The 22325-nt window shown below is 39.4% G+C and overlaps 1 protein-coding gene and 2 non-coding genes across 4 annotated transcripts; 1 reads left to right on the forward strand and 2 right to left on the reverse strand.

The window, feature by feature from the left end:
* Positions 1 to 404: 404 nt before the first annotated feature.
* On the reverse strand, positions 405 to 4008 carry LOC105051962 (uncharacterized). 2 transcript variants are annotated; one of them, XM_010932624.2, is made up of 9 exons: positions 3128 to 4008; positions 2893 to 2958; positions 2699 to 2801; positions 2525 to 2599; positions 2298 to 2451; positions 2133 to 2202; positions 1956 to 2021; positions 980 to 1102; positions 405 to 876 (listed from the first exon to the last, which is right to left on the reverse strand). In XM_010932624.2, exons 1-9 carry the CDS (start codon positions 3831 to 3833, stop codon positions 686 to 688), a joined length of 1554 nt encoding a protein of 517 aa, XP_010930926.1. In that variant the 5' UTR covers positions 3834 to 4008; the 3' UTR covers positions 405 to 685. The 2 variants fall into 2 exon arrangements, with proteins under 2 accessions (XP_010930926.1, XP_010930925.1); XM_010932623.2 differs by having other exon boundaries at positions 2893 to 2961.
* A 10246-nt stretch (positions 4009 to 14254) lies between these two features.
* On the reverse strand, positions 14255 to 14336 carry TRNAS-AGA (transfer RNA serine (anticodon AGA)). The gene has a single exon. It is a non-coding gene; the product is annotated as a tRNA-Ser (tRNA).
* Positions 14337 to 15778: 1442 nt separating this feature from the next.
* Positions 15779 to 21871, forward strand: LOC105051961 (uncharacterized). The gene is made up of 3 exons (XR_012143253.1): positions 15779 to 16440; positions 18734 to 19182; positions 21111 to 21871. It is a non-coding gene; the product is annotated as an uncharacterized protein (transcript).
* The last annotated feature ends 454 nt before the right edge of the window (positions 21872 to 22325 follow it).

The following is a 22325-nucleotide window of genomic DNA, read 5'->3' on the forward strand; positions in this document are numbered from 1 at the left end:
ATTGTTTTCTGGAAGATAGCTATATCAGCTTTACCACAAAGGAAAAAGCCTTCATCTCCTTCTCAGATCCATAGTTTGCTCATCTCTATTTCAAGTCAAAGATTTGTTCTTACTATCCATATCGCTAGCCAAAGCATCTTCTATTTGGAAACTCTTGTTTCTTGTTGTTTGGGGCTCTGTTTTTACTGAAGTGTAGTGTCTTCTATCACTTCCTTTTGACCTTTCCTTGCACATTCTTATTTATCCTCCTGTAATTTCTCTCTATATATTTTTGCATTTTAATAACTTGTTTTCCTGTGCCTCCCTTTTTATTTTTTTATTTTTAAAACAGTCAAATAAAAGGATCCTTAGGATCTTATGATTTTTTTTTTTTTTTTTTAGAGATCCTAGGGGAGAAGATAAAACAGATTCATTGTACAGAGAGGAAAAGTACTAAATATTATTATTGGCCTCTGCCTAGGAGGGATTACATCTGCTGCACAGAGGAAAAATAGTAAATATTATTATTGGCCTCTGCTTGAGAGGGATTCCATCTGCTAGAGTGACCTAGTGATTGATGAAGATGCCCTCTTAAGAGAAAAAGATTGCTGACACCTCCCACCCTCCTCTCTTCTCCTTTAGACTATTTTCTTTCCAATTGGGCCATGGCCACAAAAACTACAGTCTCCTCTTCCATCCCCTACTCTCAGATTCTTTTCTTTATCTTCACCTCATTAGGCCTTGGCCCACCTCTCTGTCGGTGTACTAGTCCAAGAACATGGTTCTGTCCTAGCTTGGAATCTTCTTGTCCTTCTTCCACCCCCACATCCTCTTGCCCACTCCACTCATCCACTATGCATTGCTGGTAAAATTTGAATGCCACAACCAGCATGAACACTGCCCAAGCAATATGTATTAATAGAAGATTGCAGGGAAAGCAAAACTAGTACTATAGATCTTTGAATGGAATAAGTTTTGAGGTGCTCAAAGAACTGCTTACCGGCCCAAATACGAGCGACAGCGGAGGAGAGGTTCCATATGAGGGTGAAGATGGCCGCAGCTACTGCTTTCTTGTGGGTGCATGACTCCCAACCATCTCTAATTCTCTCCAACCAAAATTTCCCTGAGATTTTATGAAAACAATATAAAAAGAAAATTCAATATACCGGCATCAAAGAAAATGGTTTCTTAGGCCCTAACAACAAGAGCATCAATGTCGGCAAATCTGTGTTAGACTGTTGGAGTAGCACGTTTGAAGATCTCCTTACGATCATCACGATATGAAAAACATAAACCTCTTAGTGGAACATTGTTTGGATGCCAATTATTCACAAGATTATATGAAGATTTTCAAGTGAGCCATTTTTTTGGGAAAAAGTTGTTCAATTTTATTCCCTGGTTGGGCTATGTTAACATGTCTCCTTAATATCAGCTACAGAAGTCACCTTTTCAGTTTTTGGCTCTCAAAGACATCAGGTTACAGAAGTAGAACAGAACATGAGAACAAAGGTTCCAAGGATAGCAAATCAACCCTGAACACTCTTTAGCATTCAATCAAAGACATCATGATCTATCTTGAATGCAGATTTCTCTATCATGAATCAACTTGATATTTGTTTAGTTGTATCTTTTCCTTCTAGTACTTGCAAGCTCTATTTGGTGCATTTGAGTCAAAGCAAGATGGCACAAGTCATTGCACACAACCTAACTCAGTGGACTTATAAATCTGGATCTATGGTTCCCTCAAATAATGCCCTTCCTCCTTGACCATGAGCCGTTGCACGTGAAAAAGGACAAAGGAGCCGTTGGCACTTTGTCCAAAGCGATTAAAGAGGTAGAAGCTTTTTTAAAAAAATGAAGCTAGAGTTTAACTCTAGAACCCCTACCAACAGCCTTTTAATCTTTTTGCTCTATGGTACTATATATTCTCTACCAATCTGTTACCAACTTTAACCAGATCAAGAGCTTCCATGTACCGTATCTTGCCAGCTGAGTTGAATAAGAAGAATAAACTTTTGGGATGGTGAAGACTCCGAAGAACACTGCAGCAATCACAAGCACAATAGAACAATCAGAGGTGGATTCTGTTCTCCCTTTTTACTGCATGGTTAATTGGAATTTAGTGATGCTATGTACTCCATTCCAGGACATACCCAGTTTGGCCGTTGTCCATATCGTGATGGAGCCTCCACACCTGGCCATCACAAATAGTAGCACTGCCAGCTGCCAGAGCCATGTCTCTCTGTTAGCTGAAGGCTTAAAGGCTTTGGGTGGTAAAGGAGCAGGGGAATAAAGAAGAGAACAGAGCCAAATCTCACCTTCAAGGTAGCTGCAGGGTCCCCAGAGAAAAGAGCTTTGAGTTTTAACAATAGCTCGTTTATGTAAGGAAGGAACAGCCTCAGTAGCCAGATAGCCTCCTCCTCTCCCACCATATACCTCTCATCCATTTCATCATATTCTGTGGTAGTTCCCCTGTTTTGTTTCCATAATTTATAAGATGACATGGGTTTGAAGAACTTACTATTGGTTTCATGGGGGAAATTACCTTCGGAGAATGGACTTGACAAAGAAAATTAAAGCGAGATAGACAAGAGCCAGATAGGACATTGCTGAAATTAGGCTGCAGAGTTAGAATTTTCAGAGGAAGTTAGTCTTATTTTCTGTTTTCTATTTTTATTTTTTCATGAATGAAGCAATGGTTTGGGTCTAAATTGCTGACCTGAATTGAAGATCCTGGACATAGGAAGAGGAGACGAGGAAGAATGTCCCGAAACCAAAGATGAATGCCGATTTCGATACATCCCTCCACATCACCAAATTCACTGAACAAATCAACAAATTACTCCATGGTTAAAGGAGATGGAGAAGTAACTATAAATTTATCAAAACATCTGTGATAATGTCAAGTCTAACCAATGTTCTGCATTTTGCTTTGGGTGGTCCCAGATGTGCTCACAAAAATTTCTTCTTCTACTTCAACTGCTGAACAACAAAACAAAAAATTCCAGGAAATCAAATTCCCTAAGAACTATTAGAGTCTGCAACGGACCATAACTACAAAGCGCATTAAAAGAGAAATCTCTTGAATACTTGGAGAAACAATAAACAACAGCTCTGCAGTCATAGCAGAAAACAAAGAACAGCTTACAGGGAGTAGGTTTTACGGCTTCTGGATGAATTGCCCGGCGATTCACCGGCGGCATCGGCTTCTTCTCTACTTTGGGCGGCACCGATATCTCATCGATCTTATTAATTCTCTTCTCCTCCTCCTCCACATTCTTCGGCTTCTCGACCGGGATCGGATTAATTCTCTCCTCATCCTCCTCACACTTTTGTTTCTCCACTGGTATATCCATTTCCTTATCATCAAAGCTCTTCTTCTCCTCCTCTACCTCAATCTCACAGACCTCCTCCTCTTCATCTCCACCATCCTCACACCCATCACCTATAAGCAGTACTTGTTTCTCCCCAACCCCACCACCATTCTCTGCACCACCCAAAACGTCCTTCTCCTCTCCAATTTCCTCACAATGCCCATTGCTAATCTTTGGAGAATTCGACAAGTCTGATTTTGCTTTCCTCAGCTGAACGGGGCTTTTCTCTATCGACCCACCGGCCGCCGTCCTCCTCTTCCTCCTCTCCATTGAGACGCTATCGCTCTGGTTTCGCCTAAGCTTTGGGTACGTTCTGACACCATCCTCGTCGGCATTCCCATCATCTTTGCGGCCCTTGTCGCCATTGAACACCTTCATCCCACCCTTCACTTCATCCATTCTCATCCTCTTATCCCAGACAGAGCCAGCCACCACCCCATTTCTAGCTTCAGCCCTCCTTCTAGTACTCCCCTGCATCATCCCTTGATTAAAGGAATGTAGCAATGAGTGGAGGGCAGGGGAGAAGAATTGTGTTGCAAGGCTCTTTTCTCTTCTGTCTCTACTGCTGCTCCCCTTTTCTCTATTCTTTTATTATAATGGAGTGGGAGGAGGGATGGTGGGGTTGGAAGTTGTGGAGCAGAGGGTGAGAGGGATTAGTTAAAGACCGGTATTAATCCTCTGTTTTATAATCCGTGTCGCCATCAAAGGATCTCCTGTTCTATGAGCAGAGAGAGAGAGAGAGAGAGAGAGAGGAGTCCTGAATCCGACGCAACCGAGTCATGAGGCTCACATGCGGGTGGCCGTATAGGTTGGAGCCACCTTTAAGTGCCTTTGTACCCGGTGCCGCGTGAGCTTGGCAGAGCCAGAGAGGCAAGGAGAGGAGAGGGTTCTTGTCTTGGGGGTATAAAGCCATGAGACCTCCATGGGTAGCGGTGGGTTATTCTGGCCTTTGATATTTGCCAGGGCATCTGTTTGACATGTGAGTTACTTTGGGTTGAGAGATTGTGTTTTCTTTCTGTGGTCTTAGCCTGTTAGGGGATGTTCTTTTTGTGGGTCAGCTATGATTGAGCCCATGCCCTCAAGGGTTTCCAAAGTGACCTACAAGGGAGGTGGCACATGCCCTTGCCGTGGCTTTTGCTGCCTTTTTGGACATGGATTTGGTTCAGCCAATAGATGGTCCTCAATCAAGAATAAGTAATCATGATCAGTGGATGTCTATGCCATGCAAGAGAAAATTAGTGTATTTGACCTCGCCCACAAAAGCTGGTAGCTTGGGGATGGCTGAGGACTTGCTGATCATTGTTTTCCAGCTGCAAGGGCTTACTCTCCTCTACAAAAAAGAAAATGAGAAAAGGCTTATGCAACAATTTAGGTGCTTATATGCTCATTTCAAAGTTGAATATAATGATCCTCTAGGTAATTCCTTTTTTCTTTTTCTTTTCTTGTTGTTTAGCAATTTGTTTTTAGGAAAGTCTTTTGTTGATTAGAGATAATGTTTAGGATAAAAATATTGTGAAGAAGCATATGAGGCTAAAGTTAGTCAGCTCTGGCCAACCACTAGTCAATTGTGAGCAGGTAAGGGCATCTTTTTTACATTAAGCATCCCACATTACATTCCTTAAGACTTCAGCTGGAGTCTCTGGTGTGGTAGATGCAATAATGGCAAATTGAGTGTAGAAACAGACACATCCATGCTCTGGAGCATGCATGGCAAGTATGCACAAATGCACAGTTTTGTGTTGGTGCCGCCATTGGTATCAACTCAATTAGCCTGATTTGAAATCTCAGCTTACAGATCCTTTTAACACGGCTTTGAAGTAACATATGTCACTGGTTGAGGAGCCCCTCTTTTGGATGGCTGTTACTCTAGTATGACAGCCATTACTTAAAATATATGGAGTACTTAAAATATGAGAAAGCAAATATGATACGTTCTCTCACCCAAAAACATGAGGTACGTTGGAAAGTATAGACTATGGAAGCCTGAAAGCATATTGGCTAGAAATTCAGACTACAAATCCCAATGCCTGTCCTTTGCATTGCCTTTGTTCTTTTCCTTGTTCTTTGCATTCAACTGTTTAATATGTAGTCTCTAAAGTCTCAGGACTAGACTTCTTTTAAATGAAACAGAGTTGACGTGTAATATTTCTTGTCCAGAGAAATGGTCATGTTGCAGTAGGACGGGTTCTTAAATTGATGAATACTCGTCCTGGAAATGTTATTCTTGTGTTTAATTCCATCACCCATATTCACAAAATCTCACAATTAAAATCAGTTTTAACAGTTTCTCAACTTGATTCTTAACTTGTAAAACCTTTATCACATTACTCGTACAAAATATAAGTGACAACAAGATATAGAAGTCCCATTTGGTTGGAGAAATTCTGACACGAAAAAATAAATTCTGTATCCAATTATCATATTTATTATAAAAATGGATGAGATATATAATAAAATAAATGATGAGCCTTATATACCACCAAAAGAGTGGTATTTATTTTCCCACACTGGCTAAGTGGAGGTAATCTCTGTTTAATGAAAACATCTATAGCTATAATTATAAACTATATTGATAGGCATGATTAGCCATGACAAAGTTTTTAAACTACGATTATGATTAGCTATGGTAGAATATATTCCTTTCTTTTTACTGGATTACATATCCAATCATATGTCAAATATTTAGCAAGAAAGTATATAGCACGAGTAGTCTGATATTGTGCTAATTGGCTGATTAAATATTTCTCAAGCAAACAGGATTGGTATTCATGTTGTGGATCTTAATCTATTTATTTGTTGGTAAGAAACAATTGTTATCTATTTCATTCATGAGGAGATGCAAACCATGTAGTAGCTTATTTTTGTATGAACTGTCATTCAATTAATTATATTGTGATCTTAGATTTTCTTTGCAAAATGCTTTTTTTTTTTCTTTTAAGTTATTTTTCTCATTCAGCCATATTGATGCGGATATATTTTGACCGATCCTATCACAGATTATTCTCCAAAAACAAAATATGGAGCAGCGTAGAGCCCATATTAGATATCTGATTTTAAGTTGGAAAGAATCCACATTAAATTCTAGAGCATTCAATGAGATCGGTGATAAGGATCTATCTATATTGAGGCATGTATCCTTACACAAGTCAAGCATATTGCTTCCCAAGCTGTCTGATACGTTGGAAGCAAGAAAAGAGAGCAGCCTCCCATATTTCATGTCAATCCAAAGGGACCAGCCCAGAGAGTTTGGTCCTTTTGGTGGGGAAAAGTAAAGAATTTGGTGAGATGCCTCTTTCGGGATGGGCCCTTCTTAACATGGGGATTGGTGGTTTGTTGGCTACCGTTAAAGAGGGAGATCCAACGTCACCTTCCCCCTTTTTTATCTTACCGTGGGATATCATTGAAGCGTGGATCGGACCATCCAGCTTCCGTCCATAGTACGTCTCATACAAAGACGTCACACTCTTGTAAGCAGTTCCTCCGCATTCTCTACGTTATATATATATGTCACGTTGTTCGAGGTAGTCATTTCTTTGAAGCTGAAGGTTATGATCTAAACCTATTTAATTTTCACGGGAGTAAATGTCATTTAATTGATTATTAAAAATACTGAAGTATAAATACTTATCTAGGCTGCAATATAATGCTTGACATCCTTGGTTGTATTCTGCAATATAATGCTTGATATCTTTGTGTTATTTAGTTTTATTTTCTAGAAAAAATCTTATACAAATTTTATTTGAAGTTTTAGTAATTTATTTCATTTGTTCTAGAACTGTAATGTTTTGCTCCTACCTGAATTGTTCCCAAACACCGATTTTGCAACCATGCCGAAGATTGTGCTAAAATTTGTTCAAAAATTGAATTTTGGTTTGTAACCCAAAAAAATGGTTGAAAAAAAAGACCATTGATAAATCTTCTTTTTAGTAGTTTCCTGATAATTCTGAGTTTCTTGGCTCTCAAAATTGCAACTAATGGGTCATTTTATATGAGCGTTCAGGGAAACCAATGGTCCTCCCATCGTCATACATGAGTGTTTAAGCTCGTTAAACGAACAAATACTGAGGCAGTTAACTTTCATACATATCATATGTTCAGTTTGTATCGATGGGTCTGAATGTATGGGCTGCACCAAAAATTCACACAAAATTTTCTTCCTCAAGGCTAAACCAAAATTTATTTTTTAATTTTATACCAAGAAATGCAGCAGAATTATAACCCAATATATAATTAAAGATTAGAAAACAAGCTCGTTATCAAGCCGAGCCCAATCCTGTTTTACCAAGTTTCAGACTATTCAGATTTGACTCATATCATCGAGCCATTGCGTGAGACTTTAAGCTTAGCTTGTTTCCTAGTTGTACAAGCTTGAACAATCTTGCTGATGAGCTGAGACCAACCTGCTTACGAACAACTCATTTCATCCTAAGGTAGTATTTGATAGCTGGCAATCTATTCAGATTGTCGATAATTTAAAATAGACCTATCAGATTACTATATTTGTTATGCTTTTTATATGATAATCCATATTACCTTGGTAATTACCTCCTAAGAGGCAATCTAAATAGTCTTAGAGAGAGAGGTGGCTATTCAAATTATCATTTTTTTGATAATATTGTAAAAAAAATTTAGATAAAATTATTCTTAAAAAAAATCATACAAAACCTGTCTCTCCGACTGCATGTTGAGATTTGATGCCTCGAGATTCGATCCACATTGAGCCCACGGCAAGGTTCAGGATGACGAATGGAGTCCAACGAGCCTAAGAACAGTCCAAACATATTTTAGATGGCGAAAATACGTATGAAAGAAACTTGGAGCAGGTGGCACGGTACATGAGACGGCGGAGGCCGGTGGCGGTGCTATCGGGCCCGGTGAATGCATACGCACGAGCGGGCCCAGCACCCTGCGTGGTCCACCATGGACCGCAGGGTGTTGGGCGGTCCATGGAAGCCGCGTGGATCGATCACATGGTCCATGCGCGGTTCAGGGAAGTTTTTGTGCGATCCGATGATGCAGATCCCATGCAGTTATGATCGGATGGCTGGAACTCAATCTGAGAGTAATCAAGCATGATCAAAGGCTGGAGTGTGCGATCGGATGGCTCTGGTGCGAGCCGATCATGATCGGACGGCCACAGATGGTTCTAGGGTTGATTGGGACTCTGTATTTCTATTGTAACAGTATTTTTTAGATTTTAGAGCTTATATAGCTCCAATTGACAAGCCGTTTGTTGCGTTGGAGAGCTGGTGACATCTTGGAGGTACAAAAAGACTTCAAAAGAGATTTTAGAGAGCTTTTATGAGGGTTTGGGGCTTTTTGTTGAGAAGCTCTTGTACAAGGGTTGAGTGGTGAGTTTCTCTTGTATTGATTTTATTTTATTCTCTCATAGTGAAGCTTGCACACCCCGTGGAGGTAGACTTGAGGCCGATCTATATATTTGTATAGTATTTTTTTATTTTATTTCTTCTTTCTTCCTACTGCACCATGTGATACTGGATCCTGTACAATAATTAGTATCAGAGCGAGGTGGTACCAAGACGTAGATTGCGGCGGTGGTGAGAAAGATTGAAGATGGAGAAGACAGGATCAATCAAGATGAAGATCAACAAATTTGATGGAAAGAGTAATTTCTCCTTGTGGCAGACAAGGGTGAAGGACGTGCTCATCCAACAAGAATTGATCGATACTTTCTTGTGCGAGAAGAAACCGACTACCATAAAGGAGCAAAATTGGAGACGGCTCTAGATGCAGGCAGTGAGTACCATCTGCATGTATCTAATGGATGAGGTGGTGATCCATGTACTTGGCGAGACTTCCTCGATGGTGTTGTGGTCGAAGCTTGAGAAGTTGTACATGACGAAGTCTTTCACCAACACCCTCTTCCTCTGGAGGTAGTTCTACCAGCTGCGGATGACTGAGGGACAGAGCGTGTAGGAGCATCTTAGCTACTTTCAGAAGATTCTCACCGACCTCCTCAGCATTGGTGAGAAAGTTGAGGAGAAGATCTGGACGCTGGTTTTGCTAGCATCGCTTCTCTCTTCATATGAATCCTTAGTGATTGCTCTTCTAGTGGAGAAAGTACCATCAAGATGGACAAGGCACTACGGTAATTCTCCAGAATGAGTTTCTCAGGAGGGAGAACCTAGCTTCGAGCTTAGGTGGCAGCTCAGCTTTGGTGGTTTCTGAAAGAGTAGGAGGCGGTAGATGGAGCAATAGGAGATCGCGACAAGGGCGGTTTAAGTCCAGGATGAGGGACTTAAGCAAGACCAGATGTTATCAGTGTGACCAGTTGGGGCATCTAGCCAAAGATTGCTCTCAACTCAGGGATCAGATGATGGCTACTGCAGCGACGGCCAGTAGCGAGTCAGAGGATGATGTCCTAGAGATATATGATGAGGTATCTACTTCTTTCCAGTATTAGATTCTAAATTCTGCATGCACCTATCATGTATGTTACAGAGAGGAGCAGTTTGACTCCCTAAAGAGCAGTGAGGGCACTGTTTATCTGTCGGATGGATCGAATTATGCGATTAGAGGCATCGAAACAGTCAGCTGGAAGACACATGATGGTGTAGTGAGAAGATTGGGGGAGGTCCGATATATATCCGATTTCAAACGAAATCTTATCTCACTGAGCAGACTGGATTTGAGAGACTACAGGATGATAGCTGGTGGAGGAATCCTGAAGGTGTTGCATGGCGATAGGATTATTCTGGAGGGAGAGAAAAGAACGAGAGAACATTACTACCTGATGGAGAGTCTAGTACAAGGTGGAGCTTCAGAAGTCAGGAGGAGTCCAAAGTGAGGTAGAGCTCTAGGTGGAGGTGGATTAGGCACTAGACGGGAGACTTTGGAGGACGAGAGGCGACGTCGTAGAGTGAAGTTCCTATTACCGCAAGAGACTTCCTCGAGTAGATCTTTGGTCAGAGTGGACACAGTCCATGATGGAGGTGGGATCGAGCGGCCTGGCTCGACTCTCACATTGGCCCATCCATGAGATAGCAGGTATATCCTAGGGTGTGGGGGTTGAGATGGATCACAGACTCTCAGAGATAGGTGAAGGTCGAATATCGAGCCGAGATGAAGATTGTTGAGATTTGATGCTTCGAGATTCGATCCATATTGAGTCCACAACGAGGTCTAGGATGACAAATGGAGTCCAATGAGCCCAAAAATAGTTCAAACGGAGTCCAGACGGCAAAAATACGTGCAAAAGAAGCTTGGAGCAAGTGGCATAGTGCACGAGGCAGAAGAGGTCGGTAGTGTGCTGGCGGGGGCTGACGGCAGCATGGTCGGGCTCGGTCAACACATGCGCATGCACAGGCGAGCACAGCCCAGTGTGTGGGCAGGCTCAACTGCACGGTTCACCGTGGACCGTAGGGTGTTGGGCGATCCATGGAAGCCGTGTGGACTGATCATGCGGTCCACGCACTGTTTCGAAGAGTTTTTGCACGATCTGATAGTCCAGATCACATGCAATCATGATCGAATAACTGAAACTCAATCCGAACGTGATTAGGTGTGATCAGAGGCTGGAGTATGCGATCGAACGGCTCTGGTGCGAGCCGATCACGATTGGACGGCCATAGATGGTTCTAAGATTGATTGAAACTCTGTATTCCTACTGTAACAGTTTTTTTGAGATTCTGCAGCCTATATAGCTTCGATTGACGAGCCGTTTATTACGTTGGAGAGCTGGTGACGTACTGGAGGTGTAAAAAAACTTCAAGAGAGATTTCAAAAAGCTTTTATGAAGATTTTGGGACTTCTTATTGAGAGACTCTTGTATAATGGTTGAGTGGTGAGTTCCTCTTGTATTAATTTTATTTTATTCTCTCATAGTGAAGCTTGCACGCCCTGTGGAGGTAGGCTTAAGGCCGATCCACATATTTATATGGTGTTTTTTATTTTATTTCTTTTTTTTTCTTGCTGCACCATGTGGTATCGGATCCTGCACAACACCGTGATGGTGCCACTGATGAAGGTTAGTCCCACAGCCGCCTCCCCCTCCCTTTCCGCCCATCCTAATGGGCTCCTCCCATTCCTAGGTTAGTGCCACTGAAAAGGAGCACAAGTTTCTCATGAACTTCAAGACCTCCAAAGAGAAGGTCCTCGAGCAAGAGCCCGAGATCCTCTCATGTTGCACCACTGCCTCTCCACTCTCTCCTAAGCTCTTCATCGCTTGCACCCCGCTCCTCCTTGGCCCCTTCATCCAGATATAGGATCCTCCTCTAATCCCAATGGGCTCCTCCCATTCCTCTTAAGGCCGCGGAGACAGGGATGATAGCGATGATAATGAAGAGGAGCGCAAGCTCCTTGCGAACTTAAAGACCTCCAAGGAGAAGGTCCTCAAGCAAAAGCCAAAGATCCTCCCATGCCATGCTGCTGTCTTTCTGTTTTCTCTCCAACTCTCTGTCACCCGCATCCCACACCTCTTTAGCCCCTCCATCCAGATCTGAGACCCCTATAATATCCTTCTCTCCTCTGCCTCTGCCTGCGTCTGCAATCTTGTCTAAAGGCCTCATGGACTGGGCCACAAAGGTGCTCCTTATTGCCCATGACGAGTGCAAGGCTGGCCTGTAGCCAGATCTGGTCAGCAGATAGTAGTCGGTGGCGAGACTGACCTCTAAAGGAAAGCGCTAAGTTAGGACTTTGGCCGTATTCAAGGTGTGATGTTTATTTCTATGTACACATCGCTGTTGGATCAGGCGAGGACCACTGCAGTCTTTATTTGTACCGAATACACAATAACTTGACTTAGAAGTCTTTTAGAAATTTGATTTCATATTATCGGTAATCTAACTACCGTACTAAACATATCAATCAAGATTCTTAATAATTTTACTGCAACATTATCTGCGTGTGCTAAACACAGTAATCAATATTATTAACAATTTAATGATGGTAATCTATCTTGAAGGCAATCCATATTATCTTGCAAGATTGCCTGACGATGCACTAAATGCAACCTAAGAACTATGGTAAATGATCAAACGGTCAAATTAAACAAGCAACAGCCTTAGTAGACATTGTTGCCTCTGTCTTCTTTAGTGCTATTTATAAACTTATTAGAGGTTGCATTCGTAATTAGCATCTTATCTTCTTGTTTTTTAACGGCATTTTTCCTTGGGATTTCAAAGCTCAGGTATACTTAACTTCTATTGCAGAATATAACATCATGTGAAAGGGTAGGTAGATGAAACAGCTAACCTACTCACCTTACCCAACTCTAATCTTGGGCCGTTTTCCAAGTTGATATAATTTTTATAATCTTTGGTTGAACAATTTGTTTTGTTTTTTCATGAAATCTGTCACTAAGAATATGATAAAGTTGTTGTTTTAGTTTAATTACACGGATTCTGCTCCCTTTTCAATAGTAAGGCAGAAAGACTGCATTAAATAGAGGTGTTAGGTTTTAGTGATGCTAGTTGTAGACAAAGCAGTCTATTATACAAATGGAGAAATTAGATGCACTTTTTTATATGGAAAAGCCGGAAGCCTTTGAAATTTTAACTGTATATTCAAGAAGCCAATGGTATATTAATGATTAATTAACCATATCAATGCAGTTGATACTCAATAATTCAATAAACAAATGAAAATCACAACCATCATTTCTTACATGATTTCACATTTGTTTCCCCTTACAACTAATAATAGATGGCCATCCAGTTAATAGATTGCAATTACGGATGGTCGCAATACGTATTATATGAGATTCTGCTTTACGTTGTGAATAGCACATGATGCTTACTTAAGAAATATTGCTGTCATAAATTAAAAGAATAAAATTTAATGTTTCTTTAGATATTCTTATAAGTTTGGGAAGAAAATTCTGTAGGATACATCAATCGAACCATCTATTTAAACATGACACTAGGATTTGGGTTAGCTTTAGATAGGCTCTTAGAAAATATAAGCTAGATAGGCTAATAGGCCTGAGTCCCATAAATATTCAGTCCAATCTTATAGAGATATCCAAGTAATTTCTTAGTTGTCCCTGTACAAACACTTGTATGCAGTGTTCACAATCTCACTTTATATATCTTAAAAACCTAGCTTTTCATCTCCTACTAATAAAACTACACTCATAACACACATAAGATCTACATACCTTTATCCAAATCTACGTATCAAAATTTCATTATGCTAAGAAAAGTACTTGTCAAATTAAGTTATTCATTCAAATTACAGTTCATTGATTCTTTACTTAATATAGCTTAATTATAAGTTTCTGCTGGATGGATCATTCTATACATGCTTTTTAGTTCCTCAAATTTTCCCAACCTTGTCTAGTAACCTTTCATGGAATGAAACCTATATCTCCATATAAAGTTATGCCATGATTGTTGCCGAAGCCGATGAACAATGCAATAAAATCTATGTCAACGTAGCAAGAAAGAAAAAAAATGCAATAACATCCATGCAAAGGTAAGTAGGACTAGTATTAACTTGTCCTGATCATATCCATTTATTGCCTCATATATATTGAAGAACAAGTATTGTGGACAATCCGAAAACAAGTAAATATTGAAGTAGTGTTGTAGGACAAAAATATTGACAAATATTGTCATAAGAGAGCACTAAAACAAATAATTATTTAAGAAATATTGTAGAATAGAAAAATGTAAATTGGGTCCATCCTAGTAGTTACATCTTTTTGCTAAAGAAATGAAGGCTGTGGACCAACTCTTAGATGATGCATCCCACAAATTTAAACCTAAATAGTTACAGCATGAACTCTCATTTTTTTTAAAAAGTGAAGATACCTAGTTACTGCCTTTTATGTCTTGAAGAATCAGCGTTGTAGCTTGTAGGACACCACTCAAACAAGCAAACATAGGTGATAGAAGAAAATTGTTTTCTATTTGTTGAAGAATAAATTTGTAGGACAAAAACGTGGTCGGCAGGATTCGAACCTGCGCGGGCAAAGCCCACATGATTTCTAGTCATGCCCGATAACCACTCCGGCACGACCACGTTGTTGGTGAACTGGTCCCCAGATTAATATATTCATTCCTACATAATTCCATGGCTCCACAAGGCGGTTGTGGATCCCAGAGCTGTCCTTATAAAGTTGGTACTTGGGACCTAATTAACACCTGAGCCCCATATATATTGCACCAAAATCCGGGTTTATATCAAGTTTAAGCCATTGTCGGGGAACATCCTACAAAATTATTGTTAGTATTTTATTGCCACTGTTGACGAGGTAAATCTTTGTACAACGGAAATTACTGGGCTCTTGTACAATTTTATCCATAATGTTTATTTAGTATATATATTAATCAGTTAAAAATAGCTTCGGGAGGCATTCTATTGTTCCTACGCCAGCTCTTTGGCCCTTCTTGCATCTAGTGGAATTATTCATCCATTTCTTGAATTCAATATTTCTTTGACAATAAGATTCACAAATTCAATATTTCTTGTTCAATTTTATCTATTTATAGCAACTTCCTGCTTTAATTTGGTAAGGTAAAATACCTTTGTCTCCCGTTGTTCCAGAAAAAGATTGCACAGAGTTGTACACATAAGGCTTTCTTTTAGGGTAAAATGGTCACACACAAGGCTTTGCAGCGAACTAGGTATCATAGCAAGTGATGGGTGTGATCACGAATTCTCTCTTTGTTTTTACTCAAGGAAATCCAAGATAAAAATTGGGATGCATTTATGGTGGGATTGGGGTTTGTATCTTTGATGCAAAGTAGGGATCTATTTTCCTTCGCAGAGATTTATTATTGGATAATCCATGGGTTACTTTAAGATCCATACAGATAGATAAATAATAAAATTTATAATAATTACATGATAATGATTGATGATCCAACGGTAAATTTGTGCAAAGGGATGAAACATATTTCAAGCAACACGTCTAAAGGAGCAAATCAGCCAAGCTTTGAATGGGAACTCCTGGAAGAAGAGAGTGTAACATGCTACAGGTCGGGGGGGCGAATCCTCCTTCGTGCGAGACATACACCGCCGACCCGTTATGATGCTGACACTGCTCTAAAAGGTCCGGAACATGGTTCTGAATCATAGAAATCTCATGTTATGCTCTCTGGTCATTCAGCTTATCAATTCTCTTGCCCACGTGGCACAAGACAATTGGGTTAATTACAGCTGCAACCATAAGCTCGCAAGAGGATGATATGTCACGGGTGTCACATTGCAATATATGATTGATGGAGTGATATATCGGAACCGGAGCCCAAAGCCAGAGGAATTTTCTTGTGGTCAAGGATGGATGAAGGTACAATGATTGCAGTAGGGCCTTTAATCCAGGATTTAATGCGACCTCATTATGTCTCGTCGCATTACTTTAATTTCACAAAAAATCAAATAAATATTAAAGAAATGTATCCCGGAAGTGATGCCAATTCTCCGTTTAATTTTGTAGAAATGATAAGATCGCAGATTTTGTCGCATATTGGTCGTGCCAAGCGCATGTGGTTCAGGAGAATCCGGCGGACCCCACCGTCCGTCGGCCATTTATGGGGTTTGCTGCGAGATTAGCCGGAGTCGGACTTGAAACCCATCCTTTTGTCCTTCGGGCGTCCTCGCCGAGTCCGCGACGTAACGAATCAATTGCTCCCGCCAAATAAAATGGCGGTGGTGTCGAGGCAGGGGAGGAGGAACCTCCGATTCTTCGGCAGCGGAGAGGCCGCCGGCGATCGTTGGCAGGAGGAAGAGAAGAAGCGAATAGTGGATTACCTCCACGAGCCCGATGACGACGCCGGCGGCGGCGAGGAAATGGGGGCTGGCAAGACAAAAAGGAGGGAGCTTTCCTTATCTCTGCCTCTTTCCTCTTCTTCTCCGAATGCTTGTTCGACTGGTTGCTCGTCTAATTCTCCTCGGTCTCTGCTCTCCCGGTGGCTTCTCACTCTACAGAAGCTGTCGCCGAGCGCGGTGGCGGGGGAGGGGGAGTGAGTGAGGTGGGCTCGGGAGTGGGATGTTTGGTGCGGTTCGCGAGGTATAACCGCAAAAGAAGAAGAAGGGGGAGGAGGAGTGGTAGGGCCATCTGTTTCGGAGGTGGTGCAGAGGGATGGGGTTGGGTCCAGTAGTACGAAGCTCTCCGTTTCTTCGGGTATCTGGACTTTTGAGTTCTATTAATTTCTGCTTCTGGAATTGCTCCTAATAGTGTTTCTCTGCTATGCTTGATAGAAAAGGAGAGATTTGACACATTTCTTTGGTTAATTTAAACCCGGTTTAAGTTGCAATCTATCTGTTCGATCCTTTGATATATTTCGTCACTGTTGGAGAAGATTGGTCCTGTTTTGCTCAATTTTGTGGATAGTTCAGTCAATACTGGTTTTGCAATGGTGATTATCTGTCTTTGCTCGAAATCATTTTCTTCTTTTTTTTTTTTTTGTTTAATAAGCATTCTCCGAAGGCAATCATTCAAGATTAAATATACGGAGGATTTTCATTGCTGGGAAAGTATTGGATTGGGCTCTTCAATTCCATGTTATAAAGCTCTTTAGTGATTTCTTTCTTTTATTTTTAAAACAATATTATTTTGTTTGCATATTTGGAGCCTGACGGAATTGGATTTTGAGTGCTGACAGTGAAATCTACCTACTACCTCATCCACTTTAATTTTGTGTAGCTGGCATTGATATTATATATATTTTTGACATAAAAAAACTATGGAAATCCTGTTCCTTTGTTGAAAGTTAGCCTCTTCATGATCTTATAAGAATGTGATATGCTTTTAGTTACCACAGTGACTTCCTCTTTCGATATTTCACAGTTTGTAATATTTGTATACATTTAGTTGGTAGACCACTTCAGATCTGTTAATGCTATCACTGTCGGGTGCTAGCGTCATGGGCCCAAACCAAGCCATAGCTGTAACATGGCATGATGCTTGCCACTGCTTTTTTTCCGGTGTATATCTGTTTTTAGCAATATGTGCTTTGGTCATTAATGTTGTATTTCTATTTGGTTTTGGTTTCAAATAGTACCAACTGTTGAAATTCTTTGATGATCATTAGCACCATATCAGTATCTTCCATATCTGCGTTGATTGCATTTGATGGCTTGAAAGATTAACTTTACTAATTACGGAGAGAAAAGAAAAGAAAAAGGAAAATTACTGCTACTTTTACTCTCCTTTTGGGGCTTTTTATAGGATTACTGTTACTTTTGCTGCTTTTGAATTGTGTTTCTTCTGTGATATAATTTTCTTGAGCAGAACCTTTACATGTGATTATGTGTTTGTTGTACTAAGATGTTGGGCTATTAGAGCCATGACTGGTTATATTATAATTGCTTTGCATTAATGGAGCTCCCTCATTGTATTGATGTACATTGCTCCTCCATTTCATTTCTTCCCCTCTTAAGTGTAATGTAATGAACATCTGATGAAACATACATATCTGCATGTGTGCATAATGCATGTTACTTGTAGTTATCAAATAAGAAACCACATACTCTAATGTAAAATCAATTTACATCATGATTAAATAGTTGACAGTTATTCTAAATATATTAGTTGTGGTTGATACTTGGAACAAAAAGGATATAAGGTGAGATGTACAAGTAAGACTTTCGATTTTAACAAGTTAGGAAAAGGCATGATAACAAACAATGCCTAAACATTGATTGAAATTAAAGTCATTGAGCAACGTCTAGGGTTTTTACTGGATCAGGCAATATGTAGTTTTCAAATATCGAATCTGTAAAGAATGACTTTGCTGACAAATCTTTAGATGATAAAGCATGTGTAGATTTAGAACCTGGTTTCTTTGATATTTTTAGCAAGTTTGCATTTTGTTTATACATGAATTTTCTACCTTCATCTTTTACTTGCAGCTGTTTGTGTTGTGTGGATGCACTTATGATAATGATAATCCTCAAACAAGAGCAATTTGGAAGGCTTTGTGGTTTTTGTGATGGTGCAACTTAAGGTACTTTTGCACCATCAATTCCTTGCCATTATTTTGCCAACCTAATCTTTGAACTTTGTCTTGCCTGTCCCACAGTGATGATTGGTTATCTTATTTATTGCATTCTCTGATACTCTGAAATATCTAGTAGGGTCCCACAGGGGTAACATGAATCATATAGAGGGTTCGGTGAAGTATGTTTAAAAACCTGGTGGACTGTCTTTGGAATCTTGCGTCAGTTTGAAATTTTGGATATTATGTTATGGTTCATTATTACTTCCAAAATCAAAATTTATATGATATCTGACATGTTAAATCACTGCTTTTATCTACCTTACTATCTAAGATATGGTCCATTTTACAAACTGATAGATTGCTTCAACTTACATTACTTTTTTCATATTCCTCTAAGAAAAAGTGCCAGCTCTTACCTAAACACCACTTTGCTTGGAATTGAATTTATTTACTGCCATTTCATTACTTTACCAGGTGAGAAGCCTGAAGACATATCTTTTAACCTTGGTATGGGGGTAGGTCTTGTCTTCCTTCTGACCAAGTGTGCAAGTGAGTTCAAAAGAATGACAAAAATGCAGGCAGAGATGGAAATTCTGCTAAAAGAAATTAAAGATGAAGTTCAAAATAAAGATGTTATTTATACCTTCTTGGAGTCAAGTAATGGTGTCGCCTTTTCTTCACCAGATTGCTCTGGTGATGTAAGTACAAGCAAGGCTATTCCCTTGCAGAGTCGCATATCATCTTGTCATCAGGAAGGGACAGAATGTGCCACTGAATCTGATGGAAAGTCCATCTTTTCTGATAATAAAAGGTGCCTAAAGATGGATCAACTGGATGCAGAGCTCGAAATTGAGTTAGAACGTATGCAGCTTAACTTGGAAGGAGAAGATTCATCCATACTCCTAAGACAACACAAAATTGCGGTATACCTCTCTTAGCGCTTCACTTCATGAACACAGTTGGTTTAACTAAAGAAATAATTGTGTCACATATCCATTTATTTTCTTACTTAGATCATGCTAAACAATTAGATATATTGTGTCTGATGCTCTGACATTAAATAGATATTTCATAAATTCATACATATTTTCTTCAACTCAGCATTGCTTATAATTGTGATTCTATTCATCTTTGGCTGAACAATTTTTGGTTCTTATGAGTTTCCATGTGTTCTTTTATTCTCTATCATTGGTATGTCATGTCAATTTCCTGGAAATTTGAATGTGCCTCAAATACCTGATGGAAAGAGTTTGACATGATTAGTTCCAATTTGGGTTTGATTTGGCAATTGCAAAGGAGGTAAAAGAACAATACATTATTAGCCTGATCTTCTCTCTGTTTCATGAGATATCACTTTTCTTCTCTTTCCTTCAAGTACAGAACATCTGATCTTAAATGCAAATTATCAGACCACACATGTTCTTCATTTATCCCTATGTATTTAGACAAAAACTTTCGCTCCTTCTGTAGTCATTTCCCTCTAATCTGTTGTTGTCTTTACTAATTATACATCAAAAAAAGCTTGCTTTTATCTTCCAGTCTAAGGACAATCTTGCTCCAGTACACTCAGTAGCTTGAGCACTTGCATCAGCAGCGATAAATGTATCAAATTTTGCAACTATGCATTTTTCATATATAGTACATGTTGGTTGTAATCATGGTTCTAAGTTTTAGCAGAGACAAGTTTTTCATATATACTAATGTTGATTGTAATCAAGGTTTAAGCTTCATCTGAAACCGATTTGTTTTAGATGAAATTGACCCCTAGTTTCAGGTTTTGGTTTAAATAGATTTGCTTTAGTCCAATTTCAGTTTCAATAGGTTGTAATCATGGTTTAAATGAACATCTTTGTTTTTATATAAAATAAATATAAGATTCATGGTAGGTCTAGCGATCGTCATGGATCACCTGCTAGACCTAAAAACCTGGTAACTTGAAAGTACCAACTAATATTAAATGGATAGGCCACTGTAATTGCTTAGTTATGCAGGCTACTCTATGCTCATGGAAGCATATAAAAGGTAAGGAAATATGTTTTTTGTGGGTTTACTCTTGATCCAATAATAATATCTCTTTAGGTCCCTAGAGATGAAATATCATTGGCTATGGTTCATGCTTGTACTGACTGCTTTGCCCTTTATATCATTTTTTTTTCTCCTTTTTCTCTTGAACTCAGCTGTCTATATTCTTGTTTTGAACCTAGGGCCTGCATATTATCAGTATTTGTTACATTGATCCTAGGTGTCTTGCTTGACCTTCAAGATATACATGCATTGTTTGGCAGTCATCTATTTCTAACGCTTTGCATAATTATAAAATCCGAAAGACAAGAAAAATAGGAATAAAGGGAAATCACTAACTAGGTATATCAGGAGAAAAGGGATATGACTAACTAAATATATAAGCAAAGAAGTCCCACTAGTTAAAAAGTATACATTCTTTACCTAGTACATGCTGTCTAATATGGTGCAATGTTATTTCATCAGTCCTATTAAATTGGTTATGCATAATAGTACCTTTCTTCTAATAAAAAGTTTGGCCTAGTATTGTGCCTTTTCCATCATGTTTCTTTTTTGCCAATATTATTTCCCAATATTGTAATAAAAAAGTGACCACATAGAGCTCTCATTAATTCTGGTTATCCAATAGTACTCATCCGAAACATTTATCTTTAATGATGACTTCAATGTGCATATTAGATAGGTTTTCCATGTCAACACCATGATGATCTTTTTTGTAGGTGGCATGCATCTTTACTTTATGTTCAAAGTTACTTGGCATTGAGATACCACACATATACACACCTCTTTTTAGTCAATATATTTTCTCATATTTTCTTCAAATACACAGTTTGCCAGTGAGAGTAGTGATTCTTCTGGAAGCCACAGTATGAGTTTTGGACAAGATGTTGAACCTAAAAAAGAAGACAATGGAGAATATAGTGGAGTTTCTTCACTTGAGCTGGAGCGAAGGTTGCATGAGCTTCTACATATAAAACAGCAAGAGCGGATAGAAGAGTTGGAGTATGCATTAGAATGCACCAAGCAAAAGGTTGTGGAGACAGAAATTGAGATTTCTCGGTTGAGAGGCAGTGCAAGTCTTGCTCCGCCTCACAAGGATGAAAAGTTCCAGCAAGCACCAAAAAAAATCAACCTCTTTCGCTCTTGATCATTGCTCTTGCCAGTGAGAATGTTGTGCCATGTTGGAGTAAAACTTAAAAAGGCACCTTCATTTCTTGGTAAAGTCATATATAAGAGAGCAGCAGAGTATCCCAGGTGGATTGTTGCATTTAAATGAAAAGGAAGGGTGAAATTAGACAATTCATGCATGAAGATATGAAACGCCAAAGCGAGAAACTACCAATTGAAGGATAAAAAGAGAGAGCATGATTATTACTTGGTATGTAGCTATCCTCTGAAATGTATCAGATGTGAACTCTATGTTGTGTTCTATACATGTTGAAACTCTTGCTTGTTTCAGCTCCATGTTTGAAATTCTGAGTTGTAAGGCTGCAGATTGAATCACTTTGGCATGCAAAGTGATTATCCTGAGTTGTATGGGATGGTAATAGCTCTTTCTGTTTTAACAAAGGTGGACAATTATTTTCATCATGCAGGATGTCTGAAAGTGCATCCGAAAAGAAGACCAAGCAAATCCCTTTCCCACACTATCACCATAAAAACTTAGGAACTCTGAGTGATGGTGCGAGGGACTTATGTTTTAAATGTCTTTCATTTATTGTGTGACAAGGCTCATCTTGGAATAAGTTAAATGCTCACGTTAATTCTTTAGTGGTATCAGTTTGGCTTTGTATTTATATGCACGTATGCACCTGTCTTCTTCTAACAGAACACAAAGCTAGGAACAAATAGCGGTAGGCGATTTCTCACTGCTTGTGAAGCTCTGAAAGCTTTTGGCAGTCTAAGTACCATATTAATCACGCCACTAGGTTGACAAGAGTTGAGGAATGTTGCTGTGCCAGTAAAAATATTAGATCAATAAAATTAATTGGATTCCAGATGATTTTCTCATACTTCTAGACAAGTGACCCAATTTTTCTTCTGC

The sequence above is a fragment of the Elaeis guineensis genome, chromosome 8 (assembly GCF_000442705.2).
Source record: "Elaeis guineensis isolate ETL-2024a chromosome 8, EG11, whole genome shotgun sequence".
NCBI classification, from domain to species: Eukaryota; Viridiplantae; Streptophyta; class Magnoliopsida; order Arecales; family Arecaceae; genus Elaeis; species Elaeis guineensis.